The sequence below is a fragment of the Gouania willdenowi genome, chromosome 6, assembly GCF_900634775.1.
Source record: "Gouania willdenowi chromosome 6, fGouWil2.1, whole genome shotgun sequence".
Classification (NCBI taxonomy): domain Eukaryota; kingdom Metazoa; phylum Chordata; class Actinopteri; order Blenniiformes; family Gobiesocidae; genus Gouania; species Gouania willdenowi.
The window spans coordinates 27,228,136-27,246,203 of record NC_041049.1 but is presented as its reverse complement, the minus strand read 5'-3'; the positions used below and the strand labels follow the sequence as shown (position 1 = coordinate 27,246,203).

At 41.3% G+C, this 18,068-nt stretch overlaps 1 protein-coding gene across 2 annotated transcripts; it reads left to right on the top strand.

Moving 5' to 3' along the window:
* The first annotated feature begins 256 nt into the window (after positions 1–256).
* LOC114465048 (periphilin-1-like) lies at positions 257–11,875 on the top strand. 2 transcript variants are annotated; one of them, XM_028449790.1, is made up of 10 exons: positions 257–429; positions 3,835–3,908; positions 3,973–4,185; positions 4,747–4,811; positions 5,221–5,298; positions 5,499–5,684; positions 9,022–9,149; positions 10,465–10,553; positions 10,858–10,989; positions 11,173–11,875. In XM_028449790.1, coding segments are annotated over exons 1-10 (1,161 nt in total). In that variant the 5' UTR covers positions 257–428; the 3' UTR covers positions 11,368–11,875. The 2 variants fall into 2 exon arrangements, with proteins under 2 accessions (XP_028305591.1, XP_028305592.1); XM_028449791.1 differs by lacking the exon at positions 5,499–5,684.
* Positions 11,876–18,068: the final 6,193 nt, after the last annotated feature.

Here is an 18,068-nt window from a genome sequence, read left to right as displayed (position 1 = left end):
TGAACTTCCTCAGCTGAAGCAGGAAGTACATCCTCTGCTGTGCCTTTTTCCTGGTTGTGTCTATGTGGGAGGTCCACTTCAGGTCCTGTGAGATTGTGGATGATGATTATTATTTTGTATTATTATAGGTGTAAATAAAGTGTTTGGGTGTGGGTCTTTTCTTTAGTGTGGGGCTTTAGAATCTAAGCCTAATGTGTGACCTACACTCCGGAGCAGAAGGTGGCGGTAATGCGCCATAAAGCTAGATGCTAATCACCGTAAAACACGAAGAAGAAGAAGCAGCAGCAGAAGAAGAAGAAGAAGAAGAACGAGGAGGAGAAGAAGAAGAAAAAAGAAAAAGGAAAAAGAAGTAGAACTTAGGGTCTCCCTCTTTTCTCCTGGAGGTTGGACCGTCGGAGCTCACAGCCTGGCCACGCTTCACCGCCAACAGTAAGTCTGACTCACTGCCATCAAAGATCACCAAGCAAAGGTTAGAAAGTCTGGATGATCTGATCCGTCAGGTTTACATGTGCACACACGTACACACACACACGTACACGTAAACACGTGTCGTATAACGTCTTATTAGTGAGGTGATACACAGAATGCTAAACACACAATATGGGATGTTATAACGGCTCAACTCTCTCTGTAAATCCATTGTAAGTGCGTTTTTTCGTGATTGTTTTTGCGTATGTCGTGTGTGTCCCTGGCTTCTGTTTGTGCCACCGGTAGTATTTTAGTTACCTTGAAAAAGTAATCCGATTACTCCTTTTAAAGCAGAACTAAGTAGGTTTTTCACCTTAATAAAACCTTCTCGTAGTCCCAGTGAGGGTAATACAAGTGTTATTGGGGGGTCTTTCATCTCCCCCCTGCTGTCTCTGGCCAGAAAACAGCTCTTGCAACTTTCCCTGCCTCCGACCCGGTGGCCATACATACAGCCCAATACAAACTAATACTAGATTATGACCAGCCCCGTGGCTGCACGCGGTTGTCTACAAATTCACTTTTCTCAACCTTATATCATGGCAGAGCCAGCAAAAAAAAAAAAAAAAAAAGGCAAAGAAGACCATTGTCTGAGGAACAGAGCAACTCCATGCAGCGACAGCTCAGCAGCAACACACAGCAATCACCCACACTGTCGTCAAGGCAACAGGCACGCATACACACAACCCTGCGCTCCATCAGGCAGCACACACACAAATATCCATCCATCCATCCACTTTGTCAGTACACAAACAAACACATCACACACATTTTAACACTCCCTTCCGTATTACTCCCACATCATTTATTTTACTTGTCTCTCTTCCTCATACTGTTCACATGGGACTATATGTGTCTTGGGAGAGCAAATGTGCTCATGTACCTGTAGGGTGGCGGGGGGTGCACAGTTTTTACAACAGTGACATAACCAAAAGGGACCTTTAGGTCGTTACTTGACTGATTACTTAATTCTAAAAGCAACTAAGTTGGATTACACCATACTTTATTAGTTACATTCAGCAGCTGCTGACAACACCCCCAACCATCCAAACATGTAAATGACATCTGGTTTTGCCAATAGATTGTATTCACTTGACTTCACAACCCATGTGACCACACCTTCTATTGCAACCTTTAAGGACAAGCAGCGACCACTGACATGTCTTCTAAACTGCTAAACACCTACTAATAGGACAAGTGGAGAAACAACAGCTAACAAGTCTTTTCACATTCTGGAACTGCGCATGCGCGACCTGGGGGGGTTGGTCATAGGTCGAGAGGGATATAAACGTAAACAAGCTTATTCACTCTGTTGATATTTCCAACTTAACAGCGTTTTTAACTTTAGTCCAGAGATCTTTTTTAATAATGTTTATATTATTAGTATTACACATATTCAGACTTGATGAGGGACGGGGGGGTATTTCATCAAACCTAGTTCAGGGTTAAGTCCAGGTTTAACCTGAGAGTCCGGCTCCGTTAAGCCATAGTAACACAGTTCGTGGGTTAAACCTGCTCCCGACCAGGTTTAAGCAGCAGGCTTGGCTTAAGCTGCAGACGCACTCTCATGAAACCACATCATCATTTTGAAAGAAGTCATTTAGTGATGCTTTAAAACACTCAACAAAGATTTACAAAAGGAAAAATGAGTCAAAAAGACTTGTTATACTTTTTTTTTTTTTAGATGGCACTGTAATACGGTATTTCAAAAGGAAATTAAACAGAATGTCATGGTAAATGTTTTAATATGATTTTAAATCCATACAAATGACGATATAATCATTGTCTATATGTTTAATCTGTACCGTATTTTTAATGATATCACAGTCTCCATGTGTTTAAACCATCAATAATAATATGTAAGGTGCGTATCCATCGCCTCTGTTTACCACATGGTATAAATGTGTCTATTCATTGATCAGAGATTAATAATGAGAAAGCTGTGGATACACAGAGAGGGAGGGGCTTCAGGGACAGTCACAGGATAGAGCACTCAGGCTCCCAATGACAAAGATACACCATCGCTTTTTGGGATGTGCGCACAGTGCACGCACCTCCCGTGCACAGCTCACCTGCACCTGCAGCGTCTACAGTGCTGGATGTGACATCTAACAGCACCGCTGCTGCTCCCACTTTTCATTTAGTGCTGAGTTCATCAAACACTCACAAGTCTCATAAATTACATATTATTTAATTGTGAGTTACATCATCTCTTTTATTAAATGCAGACAGGTGATAAAAAAAACTTTTTGAAACGCACACAATCAGTGTGTGATCACAACATGCTTGAGTTGTTTGCTATGATAAATTGGCTAAATAACATCTTCAACCCTTTACTACTTTTAAAATGTTCAAACCACAGTCGGTCTTTTTTTTGTTCTTTCTTTTTTTTTAACGTGTCCGTCATTCAGACTCTACCCGGGAATGATGCACATATCTGAGCACTTTTCTAAAACCGGTGAGAGAAGCAATAACAAAGCACAGACCTCCTCTGCTTCCACGCTCCTCCTTCTCACAAGCTTTTAACTTGTGATTATGTATTTTCAGTATTTACCTTTTATTGTTGTCAGTTTTTTTTTACTTGTGTAGTTGTTTTAACAACTGTAAAGTGTCTGAGTTTTTAAAAAGCGCCTTTAAATAGAATATATACTGATTATTATTGATGGGATAAGCAAGATTTCCGAGTTTGAAAAGGACAGTATGAGTTCTCACTTTGAAAAGGTAAATTTACGTGCTCCACCATTCACTAACCAGGTCCATGATTATTTTTTATGAAGCTATTATTATAATTAAATTTGCAAAGTTGAAGGAAGTGCATAGGATGGACACTAAACAAGCTGATTAGTGAAACCGCACTGATCCGCCGATTGGTTACTGTTTAAAAAGCAGGAAAAACCTGAATTTTCAGCTCGTGTGCAGCATTAGCTTTAGCCGCTGACTCGGCATTTCTGCCTTGGAGACCGATACCACGTTTACGCAAAAAATCTTCCAAGTAATCAATGCTCCGACGGGTAAAATAATCAAAATATCTGTCAGAATTGCTGCCAGCCATGACGAGTTTATCCCTCTTGACCTTTGTTCTCATGCGTGAGAACTGAACAGAGTGAGATTTCCGAGTGTGAAAAGGCTTATTGGAGGGGATATTCTGCTGACCATGCGCTGCTCACCCAATTCTATTTCTAAAAGATGTATAGAAACTGTTTGTTCTATTTAAATAGAAAAGCTGCAAAACTGTTTAATTGTTTTTTAAACAATGACATTTACTGGCATCTATGGTCACCAGTTATATTGATGACAAATTGAAGTACTACACCAATAAACAAACTGCTCTTTCTGTAGCATTGGGTACACTTCCTATTTACGTTTCAGTGGCCTACCGGCGTGGATGGCGGTCCAACAGAGAGGCGTATGAGGAATACTACCAGCCTCCCGACCGCAGAGAGGTGAGTGTCAGGCTTTGTCGCCTTATTTAAACCATGCTAAAGTTAAACCTGGATGTGTTTGAAGGCCCTGCCTCACCGAGTCGTCAACATCGTCCCCAGAAGAGGGGGCCCTTCTGGATCATCGTGCAACTTCAGCGACGAGTCGTGGCTCAACGACAATGACGGCTCGTGGATTCAGTTTGATGACGGCCAATGGAGCAACGACGACAACACCTTTGGTTACGGCGATCACCGACACTCGAGCAGCTTTCACAGGAAGTCTTCTCCCACCCAAAGTGTAAGGCTACATGTGTGACAGTAAACTACAGGGGCTCCCATCAAGGTGTAGTGATCACATGATACGTTCTTTGATTAGTCCTGAAGCAGTATTTCTCAGTAAACTGTTGGAACAACGTCGTCAACAAATGTTAAAATAAAAAGAGAAACTTTAATCAATAACCAACTTTTATGCCCTCATACGAATTCAATTCAACTTTGTTTATGTAGCGCAAATTACAAGTCATCTCAAAGCAAATGTGTGTACATAAACCTAGATATTAGTTACCATAGTTACCTAATACCTACCTACTTCTATACTAATCTACCTAATTACTTTAATACTTTAACTACCGGTATTTATTATTTTATTACCTACTTACCTACATAGTTCTTTTTATACTTACCTACCTAATTACTTCATACTTTGTTAATTATGTTGTGCATTTGTTGCTAATTTAGTATTTACAGTTTATTATAGTGAATATTATCTTATTTATTTACTTTATTAGTTATTTGATAACTTGGTTGCTAATTTTTCTGGGTGTGTGTGTTTTTGTCTGTGTGTGTGTGTGGTTTACAGGATGCAGTGCATCATCCTCAGCATTCCTACAGCAGAGATGATCTCCGACATCAGCTCAACTCATGGTAACAACAGATGTTAACGACCATTTAAACTCTGATAATCCATGAAAAAATACACAAATCGTTCCAGAGCAAGTCCCACAATACCCAAACTATCATTCATAGCCATGTGTGTGTGTTTTATTTCACCTCTATACAGGCACATTAACACGCAGCTGTTTCATTGGAAGATGAAAAACTTCACATTTTTCAGGACTTTTAATGACAGTCTGTACAGAGGCCGTTTAGATAAACTGAAAAAAGTACCGATAGTGCATCACTATTGAAAGAAAACTAATTTAAACATTACAGGTTCAGGCCACAGTGGGCAGAGCCATCCTTGTTTACTTGTTTCCTCTTTTTATTGGTTGATGTGGGAATGCGACGTTCACCTCTCATGGTTTCTCATCAAACTGCTGGTTTTCACTTTCAGGAAAAACAGTCGACCTCATCCCGGCAGTCATCACAGCCGAGGCTCGGAGCCACTGACGGGAAGCACCAAAACCAGCAGGTAACCTCCCCCTCCCTCAGGATGTACACACACACACACACACACACACACGCGTTCCTCCACAGCCTTCAGGGTTTTTTTGACAGTCTGTGCCGCAGCTCTTTCTTATTCCTTGAAGCATCACTTTTTTGGCATCTTCCCAGGTGAGGGGTTGGAAACCATTTTATCTTTACCTTTCCATATCTCATCGAACCGAACAGGACGTGTGTTGGCGATACGCCGGAGCCACTGCAGCCTGCGGGCAAGTTCCGGATTGTGTATACTCGGGACCAGCTGCTTGACCTGCGCGACTCCCCTGCAGGAAAGGCACCGGACATCCCGGTGAATCTGCGGAAAGGGTGGAGCGCTTGCAGAGCTAAAGTGCTACGGCGGGAACAGGCCAAACGGTACCGTCCGTCTGTTGTCTGTGAAGGTTCACATCAGGTCTGTTACTGTGGGGCATGTGCACTGGCTAACGGCCCACGACGAACACTCAGATGGCAGGAAGAGGAGTAACCATGGAAACGTCATGTGGGGTCACAGCAGCAACCCTTTAACCACGCCTCTCTACCGTCTCCCAGTATGTGAAGCACCGTCAGCCCCGAGGTCGGTTCAGACCAACTCAACCAGTCAGCTGATGCCCCGCCCACTTGACCTCAATTCACTTCAGCAGTACACAAAACAACAAAAACAAGCTTGACGGAACACAAAAACATGCACGACAACAAAAAACATGAGCAGTGGCAACAGAAACACGCACGACAACGACGACAAACACACCCACTATGACAGGGGTAGGCAACTCCAGTCCTCGAGGGCCTAATACCTGAGACTTTTAGATGTGTCCCTGCTCCAACACACGTGAATCAAATGAATTTCTTGCTATCATGCTTCTGCAGAGCTTGATGACTATACATTGGTTTCAACAAGAGGGGTATTGCACAAAAGTTGGATAAATACATCCAGGATAAAGGATAATGCATGGTTAGTCTAAGGCTTAGTGAAACCGTCTGTGGATGTTTGAGATAAGTTTTAAAGAACACCATGAATTTGATCACAGAATCACTGATGAAAGTGTGGGTCACGGACGCTCAGCTTCTTCACAAAATAAAAAAATAAAATCTGATCCAGCATTACAACAACAAACCATAACTATACTCTGTTTCATACACGTATAGATACGTTTCTAGAAAGGATTTGTCATCTGTAATTTAATAAAAAATAAATAAAATAACTCCAATAATCTGTTTAAATCAAACCTCTGACAACAATTCCACAAGCAGGATTTATTAGTATGACAAAATAGCCAAAGGCCTGACAAAAAAATAAATGAATAGAATTATTGTAAAGTTAAAAAGTGAAGTCAAAATAATGTGAAACACTTCAGATCCAACAGTACATTATCCATTTTCTTATTTTTAGGACACACTTGAAAAAAATGATAAACCATCTGCCTTCTCACTTTCATTGCTCTGTGTCTTTTTATATGTTCTTTTAGTCTTTATATCTAAACTGTAATAATAAAAAATATTAAAACCAAAAGTCAATGGACAAATGAAATTACTATAATATTTTGGTGAAGAAATGTATAAAAACCTTGGACAATCTGTAAAAACACAAATTTCTCACAGCACTGGCAGCAGAGCCACAACAGGGATAACTTTATCCTGGTTGTTAACCTGCTCTGCAGCAGGTTAGCTGTCGAAGCTAAATCACCGTGGTTCCAGGTTAGCTGTAGAGACTAAATCACCATGGTTACTTGGCCAGCTTTCGTTCAACTGACATGGGGATAAGTTTATCCAGGATAGCCATTTTTTCCAGGCTTTATCACCTATCCTGATTTTGTGCAATACCCCCCAGGTGTGTTGGAACAGGGAGATATCTAAAAGTCTCAGAAATCCGGCCCTCCGGGACTGGAGCTGCCTACCCCTGCACTACGACAACAAAAACACGTACAACTGCAACAAAAACACGCACGATGACAACAGAGATGCATACGATGACCAAAACATGCACGACAACAGAAACAACAATGATGAAAACACTATGACAAAAGTGTTTGAACCGCATTCAGCCGTCAGAGCTCCGTAATAAGCCGCCGGAAGTCGAAGTCGACCTCCGACGACGTGGATCAGCCTGAGAACAGGCCACTTTGCTTCCTATGCTTCTTCAACTCAGACCACTGTCGCCTGTAGACACCATCATTGGACTATGTCTATCAAAGGAGAGAGGGACGTCACTACAGTTGTCATGGAGACAGTGGGAGTGAAAGCAGAGGCTGTTTACCCACCTGTTGATTTAGCTCTGTATAACTTATACTGTAGTTGCTTCTTCTTCTACAGGTAATTTATCTGTACATTCATCGTAGCAGTAACAACCACTTTTTGCCAATGTGGGTCTAATGATGTACCCTAGTTCCTGGGGTATGGGTCGCTTTTTTAGAATTTTGAAATCACAGGAGTGACTCATGTAGCGGTGCGACCTATCTCCGAGTGTCCAGTGGTTAAAGGGAATTGTGAGTCACTTTGATATCCCATTGTGTGAAAGTAAAAGCATCCGGTCTTATCGCTGAGCTGGGAACTTGGTACAAACGTGTTCACAAGCTGTTACATTTCTGAACAATATACAGAAACTAGCATGAAGCTTGTCCGTGTCCAATTGTGCTCTTGGAAAGAACGCTACCAGGTAATGTAAAGCTTAGGGACAGTTAGCGTAGCAGGCTAGCAGCAGCAGCAGCCTGATCAAGTCTGTATATTGATCATATTCCAGTATTATCTTTACCTCACCTTAATTTTAAAACTAGAAAGCATGTTAAAATATAATGATTTATTTATTTATTTATTTATTCAGTTTATTTCCGACATGGTTACATTCACTTTTTTTTTTTTTTTTTTTTTTTTTTTTCTTTTTTTGTACATGCCGAAAAAGGAGACGAGAGAAGCAGTTTGCTTATCCGGGTCCCGTCCCCTGTTTTACCATCGCAAATTTACATGGGTTTACATGTCTCTCTGGTCAAACATTCTTGATTTCTTCTGAACGTCCATCTGTAGTCAGTGTTGTCCTCTCTATCTTTGTTTGTGTTGGCCTTGTTCCCTGCCAGACGTTGTTAGCATTCCTCCAGTTCAAGAATAGTTCCTCTTTCGAAGGTGTTTGGAAGGTTCTTCCCTTTTCATCCACAATGTCACCTTGTTTTGTCTCTACATCAAGGGTAATCCAGCTGTTGTTAGTTCCATTGGCAGTGTTGTATCCTCCACTGTCTGATGATGGGATCAGATCCAACTTGTATAAACACATCACTACATCCCAGTTCACAAGCAAGGCAGTATTTTAATGTAATATATCTTAGTTCATAAGCGTGTTTCTAACTGCTGTTGTTAGTTTTATTGGCAGTGTTGTATTTTCCACTGTTAGATTTAACTTGTATAAACACATTATTATATCCCAGCTCATAAGCAAGGCAGTAATTTCATTGTATAAAAAAAAAAACGTGTTTCTAACTGCATATGACAATAAACACTTTGAATTTAAATTTAATGTAATCCTTAATCACCCCACCACCTAGCAATTGAAATGAATAAATGACAGACCTTTTTTACTCTTGGTTTCACATTTAAATCGGTCTCCGTAAAATAATCACAGTCTGAGTTACCGATTGTTACCGTTTGGCGAAAGAGTGCAGGATATCTCATCCAGAGTGCTGATACAAAAACCCAAACTTTAGCTCCTGATCTCCTTCCTCCTCAGAGATGACCGTGACCACAGACCTGCTCCATCCGTGGGAATCAAACGGGAACACTCTCCTGCTGACGTTCGCTCCGGATCAAAGAAAACAAAGTCTGCTCCTGTGGACTTAGGCCCTGCCCTCAAACAGGGTGAGTGTCTGCACTCTACACACAGACACAGGGACCACTGACTTACTGTTGGTTTGTGTTAAATGTTGAGAAAATGGACTCAAGTATATCTCCACCAACGTACGTACTCTGTGTAGTCCTAAACATGGTAGAATGGTTATGTTACTTATTTCTGATTAAATATTCTATCATTTATTGTGATTGATTTATTCAGTCACTTTATTTTCAGGTAATGTGTAAATAAATGATCTGTTTCGTGATATTTCACTGTGCGATTATCATATCAATCAAAAAATGTCCAAATCGCAATTTTTTTAGTCATGTTTTTTAACAAACATTTTTTTTTTCAATTGCGCTAACAAATGCACAGCACGTAAATGCCCGGTCACTAGGTGTCAGTGAACCATATAAGGCCTTGTTAAACTACCTTTTATAGATGTATGTGGTTACTTTTTTTTAAAAAAAAATTAAGATTTTTTTCCCCCAGAATCTGTTGTAGAAGCAAAAGTAAAACTTTTTTGGAAAAATTAAATTTTTACAATTTAAAGGTAGGCAATTTTCAAAAGCAAGCATGATTTTTGAATGGAGATTCCCCGACGGCTCCGCCTTCATCCTCCTTCCCCCTCCCCTCTGTGCTCCGTCTCACTCACATGCATGTGCACAGCTGCTGCAGAAGCAGACCTCACCTCATTGCTTGTATTGTGTACAAACTTTGTCTCATTCAGCAGCAAGTAAACAATAAACTTTACCATTATATGTGTTTAAAAACGTGACCAAAAACTCTGTTTTAACTCTGTCAGCGGTGACACGCTTTGAGTGTGAGCTCGTGCATGCGAGGGGTCGAGAACGAGCAGTTTTTTTCCATTGGTCAAAGTTATTACATAATTACAGCTGCTACAGTTGATGGATTTTCTCCGTTCCTTTTTCAGAGTACATAAGATCTTAATTTCTGTCAGGACATGAAGACAATTTTAACCAAAAACTTAAATAGTGTATCTGGAGAAAATCACCTACATTAGCTTTAATTACGATTAGTTACTATTTACTTGTACTCACAAGTTGAAAAAAAATTTAATAAAGTGTATTTTATAGCATTTCATACTTGTAAGGGTAAAATTTGTAATTATTGATATAGCGATATATTACCATGTATATCATATAGTTTATTATCAGGATATATTGTATCATGACATGGAAATCGTGTATTGTATTGTCGGATTCATGGCAATGAATCCCTACTGCTGTGTGCGCCTTCAGCATTCTCTGATTAAAGTGACACACTGTGCTGCAGACTGGGAAATCAAACTGGTTTGCTGTCATTTTCATTCCTCTGCAGAGGAAACCAGTGGGAGGAAGAGTGTGACAGTCCAGCTGCTCAGCAGCTCAGTGAGGGAGGAGCTACAGCAGGAGCCACACTGTCCACAAGTAGGACCATCTGTGCCTGTCTGTCTGTCTGTCTGTCTCTGTTTCTCTGTGCTGGTCTGTCTTTGTGTGTTTGGGCATAAATAAGGGAAACAGTGCTTTTACTTAGAAGCATCTTTAACAAAATGGTGTCCTGTCACACTACTAACACTAGAAGGCAGTGTTTGGTTACTTTTCTATTTTCTGATAATGCCATCAGAAGTGTGCTTTTCTGTGTCTACAATGACTGTATTCTTCTAAATAATTTATAATCATATAATAATACTTGTGATACATAATTAGTCAGTTTCAACCTTTGACCTGCCAGGCCAAAGACTCTGCATTCACAGTGAAGAAAGAAGAAAGGGTGAAGGAGGAGGAGCCAAAGTCACCATCTGACAAAGGTTTCTTGACTCGCCGCTCAGACGCCATTAAAGAAAAAGCTGTGGAAATAGAAAAGGTAAAAGAGGAACACGCAACACAGCAATTAAGGGCTATCACACGTAACACTACACTTATGGGCAACATGGCACTTATGTGCAACAGGAGAACAAAAAGTCATAAATGACCAACAGAAATGAGCTCTAATGAGGAATATGATGCAGATGGACGTAGCAGTGGCCTCACACGCTGTTCTCTGCAGAATTACAGGCAGGACTGTGAGACCTTCCGCACGGTGGTGAAGATGCTGGTGTCCAAAAAGCCTTCTCTGGACGGACTCCTGCAGGCCTCGCTGGATAAGAACCTGCAGGAGCTGAAGCAGCGCTGCCTGGATGCGCTCAGGAGCTTTGTGAGCGAGCTGGATGAGATCCTGCAGCCACCGGACGCCTCGGCATGAGATTGACTTTCTAACAATGATTTTAGACTTGATGAAGCTCAGCATGGAGAGGAAGGTCAGCAGATGGTTTATGGCTCTGTGGGTCAAGTGCAATTTCAACAGGATTGTGCCTTAGATTAAGGGGGGGTCAGTTTTCCTTACGGTGATTCCTACAATGACTGTGTCAAAGTTAAAGGTCCGTGGAACAAATTTGACCCATCTCAGCATCACCTTTTATAAAAAAGGACTGTTGGTAATGAAGTCAGTGACACAGTGCTTTGCTCTCTGTAAGCTTTAATTTTTCTAAACGATAAATTACACCTTCCAATATTTGTTCTGTGTGAGAACATTTCTGATGTTTCCTGTGATCGACTGTAAGTTGAGCACCTTTAGACCACAGCAAGGGTTACACACTGTATTAATGCCGAAAGTATTCCTTTTGTTATCAATGTTGTTTGTTTAATCTGCTTTAACCACTCCTCAGTTGTCCCTAAGTTAACTTTTCAGAAATAAAATCTATGGAGAGGAGTTACTTCTCCACGGTTTGTCTGTTTGTCGACACAAAGCCCAGGACTGAACAGCAGATGGCAGCATAACAACTAATAATACCATCTCTGCACTTGGGTTAGACCAGGGGTCTGCAACCTTTACTCTCAAAGGAACCATTTAACCTCATCTCACCTGGATTAAAGTCCTCCTGAAGCTGAAAAAATACCTTCTCAATAAAGACAATGAAGTGTATTAAATTATATACAGTTAAAATTATATAGAATAATGTTTGATTTAATTTGATTTTTATTGATCATGTAAATGGAAACTTAAAAACAGTTTATAAAATAAAATAAATTGACATCAAGAAATAAAACAGTATCTTGCATCTTCAAAATCCCCGGTGTCTCCGTACGCCAGTCTGCCCTTGCCTGTTACCATGCCTTAAGATTAATGGCATGACTCACGCGGATGCCAACAACCCACACACTCTGTTCAGAGCTCTGCAAAAATGATATTCGTAAAGCATCATAGTTAGGCATAAACCCGGCATGAAAGCCTCTAGTTAGTCCTAGCCCTGGCTAGCTAACTAGCCATATACATTTTAGTTATTACTGAAAAAATTACAATTTAAATGTAGGTTAATTCATATCATAAAATTAGTCCGTAAGAAATTAGATTCCCAAAATACACAACCTACCATTAACAAAATGTCTACGGCAAACATACGACCACTTTGATTTTGGCCTCCATGTAGTTCCGTCGTCGTTCATTCGCCTCAGTGCTTGGATCCATATTTTTGGTTTTTGGCCTTTTTCTGTATGTATTCTGTAAAATGATATCTTTCCGTTCAGCCAGGCATGGTTATGACAGTCAAATACTACGCAGAATTTGGGCATTATACAATAAAAATCTGCCAGACTGCAAAATTTCCACCGTGTTGTCAGTGGGCAATTGCGGTTGTCAAGCAAAAGCATACCCCTCTTAAAATGGTAGCGCGCATTGCTATGTCAAGTGCTGACGTCACGCGAAAAGATAATTAAAGCACAATGGGGTGATTTGCGTCATCATTGATGTCATTTCAACATGGCAGCGCACAGGCTCTCAAACGATAAAGTAGTCCCATTTTTAAAAGTTAATAAAACAAATGTGGTGCAATGTAATGTTTCTAATATGGACATTTCAAAGGTTTTAGGCCACATTTGTGAAAACAGTGGAGGATTCCTTTAAGCATGAAATTAAGCCAGACCTTGGACATTTTTCCTTTTGCATCTTGTGGATCCTCTCACTATCAATTCTAATCAACAATCCGAGCAGCGGCACTGACATGTGCAACACTTGTCTTGTGTGGCACCAAAATTTTTGTTCTTATTCGGTCTGGTTACTATGGTTTACTTTGGAACTGATGCCATGCTCGCACTGGGTTTCAGTACTCAAACCTAGATTGTTCAGTGTTGTTTTACACTTTAAATTCTGACATGCTGATTCTCTCAGTTTTTCTTTTAGTAGACTAGATGCAGAGCAGGCATGTTGCTGCTCCCACAGTGTGTGTGGACCATAAAAAGACGTATGGTGTAAACCAGAAGTCACCTACACGGTGCATCAGGTAGCCCTCATGGACCATGTTAAATTAAAAATGAATGAATTAAATTGGGCTTTAAGCCTTTATTGGTCATGTATATGTTGTTACACATATATTGAAATTTGTCCTCTGCAATTTAACCCATCCCTGGGGAGCAATGTGAGGGCCCCTCATGAGCTCTAGTTGCCACTGAGCTCCATTTAAAATCTGATTAACTTTCCAGGGTTCAAGCTCACAAAGATAAATACATGTAGTTATTAATTAGTAAAGTTGAATACTGCTGCACGTGATAAAAGTTTTATTTTTGAATGAACCGTCATTGTAAAAAATGTTTTTAAATGCTGCAGATCTGGTGCATGGGTTATGGTATGTTATATATAATATGATATATAAATAAAACTTTTAAGTTGTTTATTTCTAGCTAGAAATTAAGTGTTGCATGTTGAAACTTAAACATTTCCGACCTTTTTAAGTTACTGCTAGCCTTCCTTATAATCTTACACTCTAGTTAAAGTGAAACCATGAAAATGTAGTATTCTCTTACTCCTACGGACTATACAGTACCTATGAAGTAGCTCACAGTTTCAGAAAGGTTGGTGACCCTTGGTGTAGACTGTGTGGATGTGATGATGATGATGAGCATATACTGTATTAGCCGTGTGCTTCTAGTTTCAGTCTTGCTGAGGCACTGTAAGTTTTTACACATTGAAAAGAGAGAGTGAGATTTATTTGATCATCCATCCATTTTTCGATCCGCTTGCTCCTTTTCAGGGTCTCGGGGGTCTGATGGTGCCTATCTCTAGCTGTCAACAGGTGCTTGGTGGGGTTACCCCTTGGACAGAGCGCCAGTCCATCGTAGGGCAACACACACACAGACAAACACTCCCTTTCACTCCTACAGGCATTCTAATGACTCCAGTTAGCATAACTAATGTTTTTGGATAGTGTGAGGAAGTCAGAGTCAAGCACACGCATCTTTTTTTTTTTTTTAAATGTATAGTTTGAAAAGTGAAACGCACATACAAAGTCACATACATATTAATAATAAGTAAATTAAATAATAGTATTTTGACCCTTTTCAGAATATATATAACCTCCATCACTGCACAACAGTAGTTGTTTCCTGTTTCTTGTTTCCTTAAAAGGGCCTATAGTAGAAGTGTGATATATTTATTGTTTTTCACTTTAACCTTTCCTTTTTTTAAAAAAAACTCTAGTACCTCACCACAAACTTTTGCACTAAGCTATTTGTTGGACTTGAACCCTGTGAAAAAAGTGTGTGTTTGTGTACACAGATACACACACTGGGAATTTAAACGTTCTCATCCTTTTATATTAAGTACACAATCATTTAATGAGTGTTCCAGTACTATTAATAATTTTTTTTTAAATTTACCTTGTGATCGATATGGTTAAGTAACTATACACAGATTCCCTGAGCTGCAGTGGTAAATGCTGAGAAATGTAAGGGCTGACTGAATTGATGGCGCCTTTAAAGTTGAATAAATGTATTTCTATTGAATTGTCTCTGCTTCTTTAATATTATTGAAGCAATCTTTGTGTTGATGTGAGACGAAGCACAGACTGTCCCCTCATTGATTGGTGCTCACATTGTTGTTCAGACACTGATCTGATGACAGTGTTTGAAGCTCGCCGTCTCCACAAAGTGCTTCAAAACACCTTTTCAACTCACACACAAACCTCCAGCTAGCCACGCTGCAAATAAACACTTTTATTGACAGCGTAATGACTGTGGGCGCTCAGTCTGCTGCCACACATGCACACCGGGGTCAGAGGTCAGAGCGGAGTCGTAAGGTCTTTGATTGGATGTTTACCGAGAAAAGGGCGTCGCCGCTCATCACTCGCCACATATCGACCGAAGAAAGGCGACGGCTTTTCCAACAGAGAAAGGGAAGAAGACGGACTACAGGGAGAGTGGTAGAGAGCAGAGAACAACTCCATCAGGTTCCTGTTTTAGGTTTTCTTCTTCATTTAAGCTCCTTCAAAATAAAACCGATCAAAGAATAAATCAGGACAACGGTGCCTCCCACTGAAATTATTATTATTTATTTATTTAATTTTTTTGCCTTGTCTGCACATGCTGTCAAAGATCAACACTATACATGTAGTGCAATATTTTTGCGACAGCAATACATGTTTTTTTATTGCAATGAAATAAATGAATTTATTTTATAGCACAATTCTCACCAGTACCAGCCCTTCCTAATGAAGGGTAAGAAACACTTTATTAGAGGGAGAATACATAAGAGAGGACAGTGTTACACTTTAGTGAGTGGGAAGGGAACGGGGAAGAGAGAGTCAGGGTGGGATGATGGAATGAGTGCGGAAGAGTCGACTGTTTCAAGGTGGGAGTGCAGTGTGGTGTTATAGTTGTGCTTATTGTGTTGTGTAATCAGTTCAGTCAGTCTGTTGACAAGTGTGGGGAAATTGAAGCACGTGACAGCACCCTGCTTAAGTATAATGGTGGAGGCCGTGAACAGAGGCAAGGAGTGAGTGGTTATACCTAAAACTGGTATTTGGGATCAACGTGTCTAAGGTTATCCCATAGCCCAAGGATAGTGCATGTGCAAAAACCACTTCTGAGAAACCAAGCCGGCAGCAACAACGGGAGCTAAGGAGCCCCAGGCCACTCCCCACGACTGAACAACTCCCCCAGACACCCTAGAAAGCCCAGGACGAGAGGCAACCAGCCCCTTGTCCCCAAAGAGCTGAGGATCCAGCGCACCCCGCCAACGCATCAACCCCACACCCCAGGAGAGGGCCCAGGGAGCCCCCCGCCTGGGCTCCCAGTGGAGGAGCAGAAGACCATGTCTAGGAGTCCACCAGTACCGTACCGGACAGGCAGCCAGCGGGTCCCTACCGGGTGCCGAGCACAGAAACAGCAGAGGCCGGATCCAGGCCAGAAGGAAACGGTCCCGGGGCAGCACTGGCAGCAGCCTGCCCCAGAATAACAGCCACATCTTTGGCCGCCCAGAACACCAGGGGAATTCTTCAAGCCGCCCCAACGGCACTGCGGAGTGCCGGCCGAGCCCCCCAGAGCGCTCCAGATCAATGTCCACCCGCATCGCCAGCAAGTTTAGTCCTTGGTCTTTGCAAAAACATCCCCCCCCCCCCCCCCCCCCCACCCCCGGAGGCCCCAGTCAGCCTGCCTTACCGGTATGCGTCCCCAGCACCACAGGGCACCACCCAATGGGGGGCCGCCCACCGCCGCGGACGACAGAGTACAGGAACAGATCTATTCATTATACGTCTATAACAGAGTACAGGAACAGATCTATTCATTATACGTCTATAACAGAGTACAGGAACAGATCTATTATTAATAACAAAGGGCAGGAACAGATCTATTCTTCATACATCTGTTTCAGAGGACAGGAACAGATCAAATATATTTGCTAATGTTCGTGAAGGGCTGCAGCTGCTCTAAGCAGTGAATGTGTGTGTAGTGGAGGCGGTGCACACTGTGTTGGTGATGGTGATGGAGGTGGGGAATTAGTTTTCGATTAGCCGCAGTGTCAGGTCAGAGTGTAACGTCCCACTCTGTCTGTGTGTGAGTGATCAATACTAACATCACACACACTATTAGCAGCTCTGCTCCGAGTCTGCTACACAATTATCATCTCCTCTTTCTCCTCCTCCTCTTCACTCCATCACGCTCCTCAGTGCTCAGCACAGAGAACGCTCACATCTCCTCTTCCTTTCACAACCAAAGGAGACCTGAGGGAAGTTTAGATGCTGAGAACATCTGGGAGCAGCCACTGGAATTACAGTGCATCACCATGGAGATGTTTATAAAGTCTGGATCAAACATACGTAACTTTTACCACAGGGAGCCACAAACATGACTGTATCTGATCTGAGGGTCAGATGATCAACATTCTTGTTATCATTTACAATAATGAGCATTAACACAGGAAAAAACAAAGGCTTTGTGTGGTTTTTGGAGTCATTTTGTTTATCTTTCTGTCATTCAGTGCATTTATATGGTTGTTTTGTGTTTCTTGTCACTCTGCTTTAGTTTTTTTTGTGTTGGTTTGACAGCGTATCATTTCTGAATGATGACAGCATAGGAAAGTTGTGTCAGCACCCAGCATTGCTCAAAAGATACATTTTTAGGTATTGTTCATTATCATGTCTATCATGGATTAGAAGTAAATTGACTTATGTGATAACCAAGAGAGTGTTATTAAAAACGACATTCTTGTCATCAGAAACCTGAAACATGCAGAAAGGCACTGACAAACACAAAAAGAAAGTGCTTCATTAGCCTAAAGACTGAGCTTTCAACTCCTGCTGTGAAACGTGTGTGTGTGTGTGTGTGCTTGTTGTTTCCAGATGGTTAAACTTTCAATGTGTCCAGGAGTCACCTTTGTGACGCACACACAAGCTGCAAACTTTTAAAAACCTTAGAGTGAGAATAGTGAGACTTTGTTGTTTAGGCCTACACACAGTTGCTCATAAACTGTTTTGGGAGATGTGATTGTGATACCCTGCATCCTGACGATGTTGGAGATTTACACACACAGCACATCTAAAGTTCTTTTTCTCTGCCAAAGCACACCATTTACTAATGAGGCTCACATCAGCAGTACAGACACCGAATAATTAATCAGAGCGCGATGGCTTTTTG

Bases quoted from the DNA above. Each gene is read 5' to 3' on its own strand.
- LOC114465048 (XM_028449790.1), top strand. The intron at 4,812-5,220 runs GTAACAACAGAT...TTTCACTTTCAG, and splicing joins CGACATCAGCTCAACTCATG to GAAAAACAGTCGACCTCATC. The intron at 5,685-9,021 runs GTACCGTCCGTC...CTTCCTCCTCAG, and splicing joins CGGCGGGAACAGGCCAAACG to AGATGACCGTGACCACAGAC.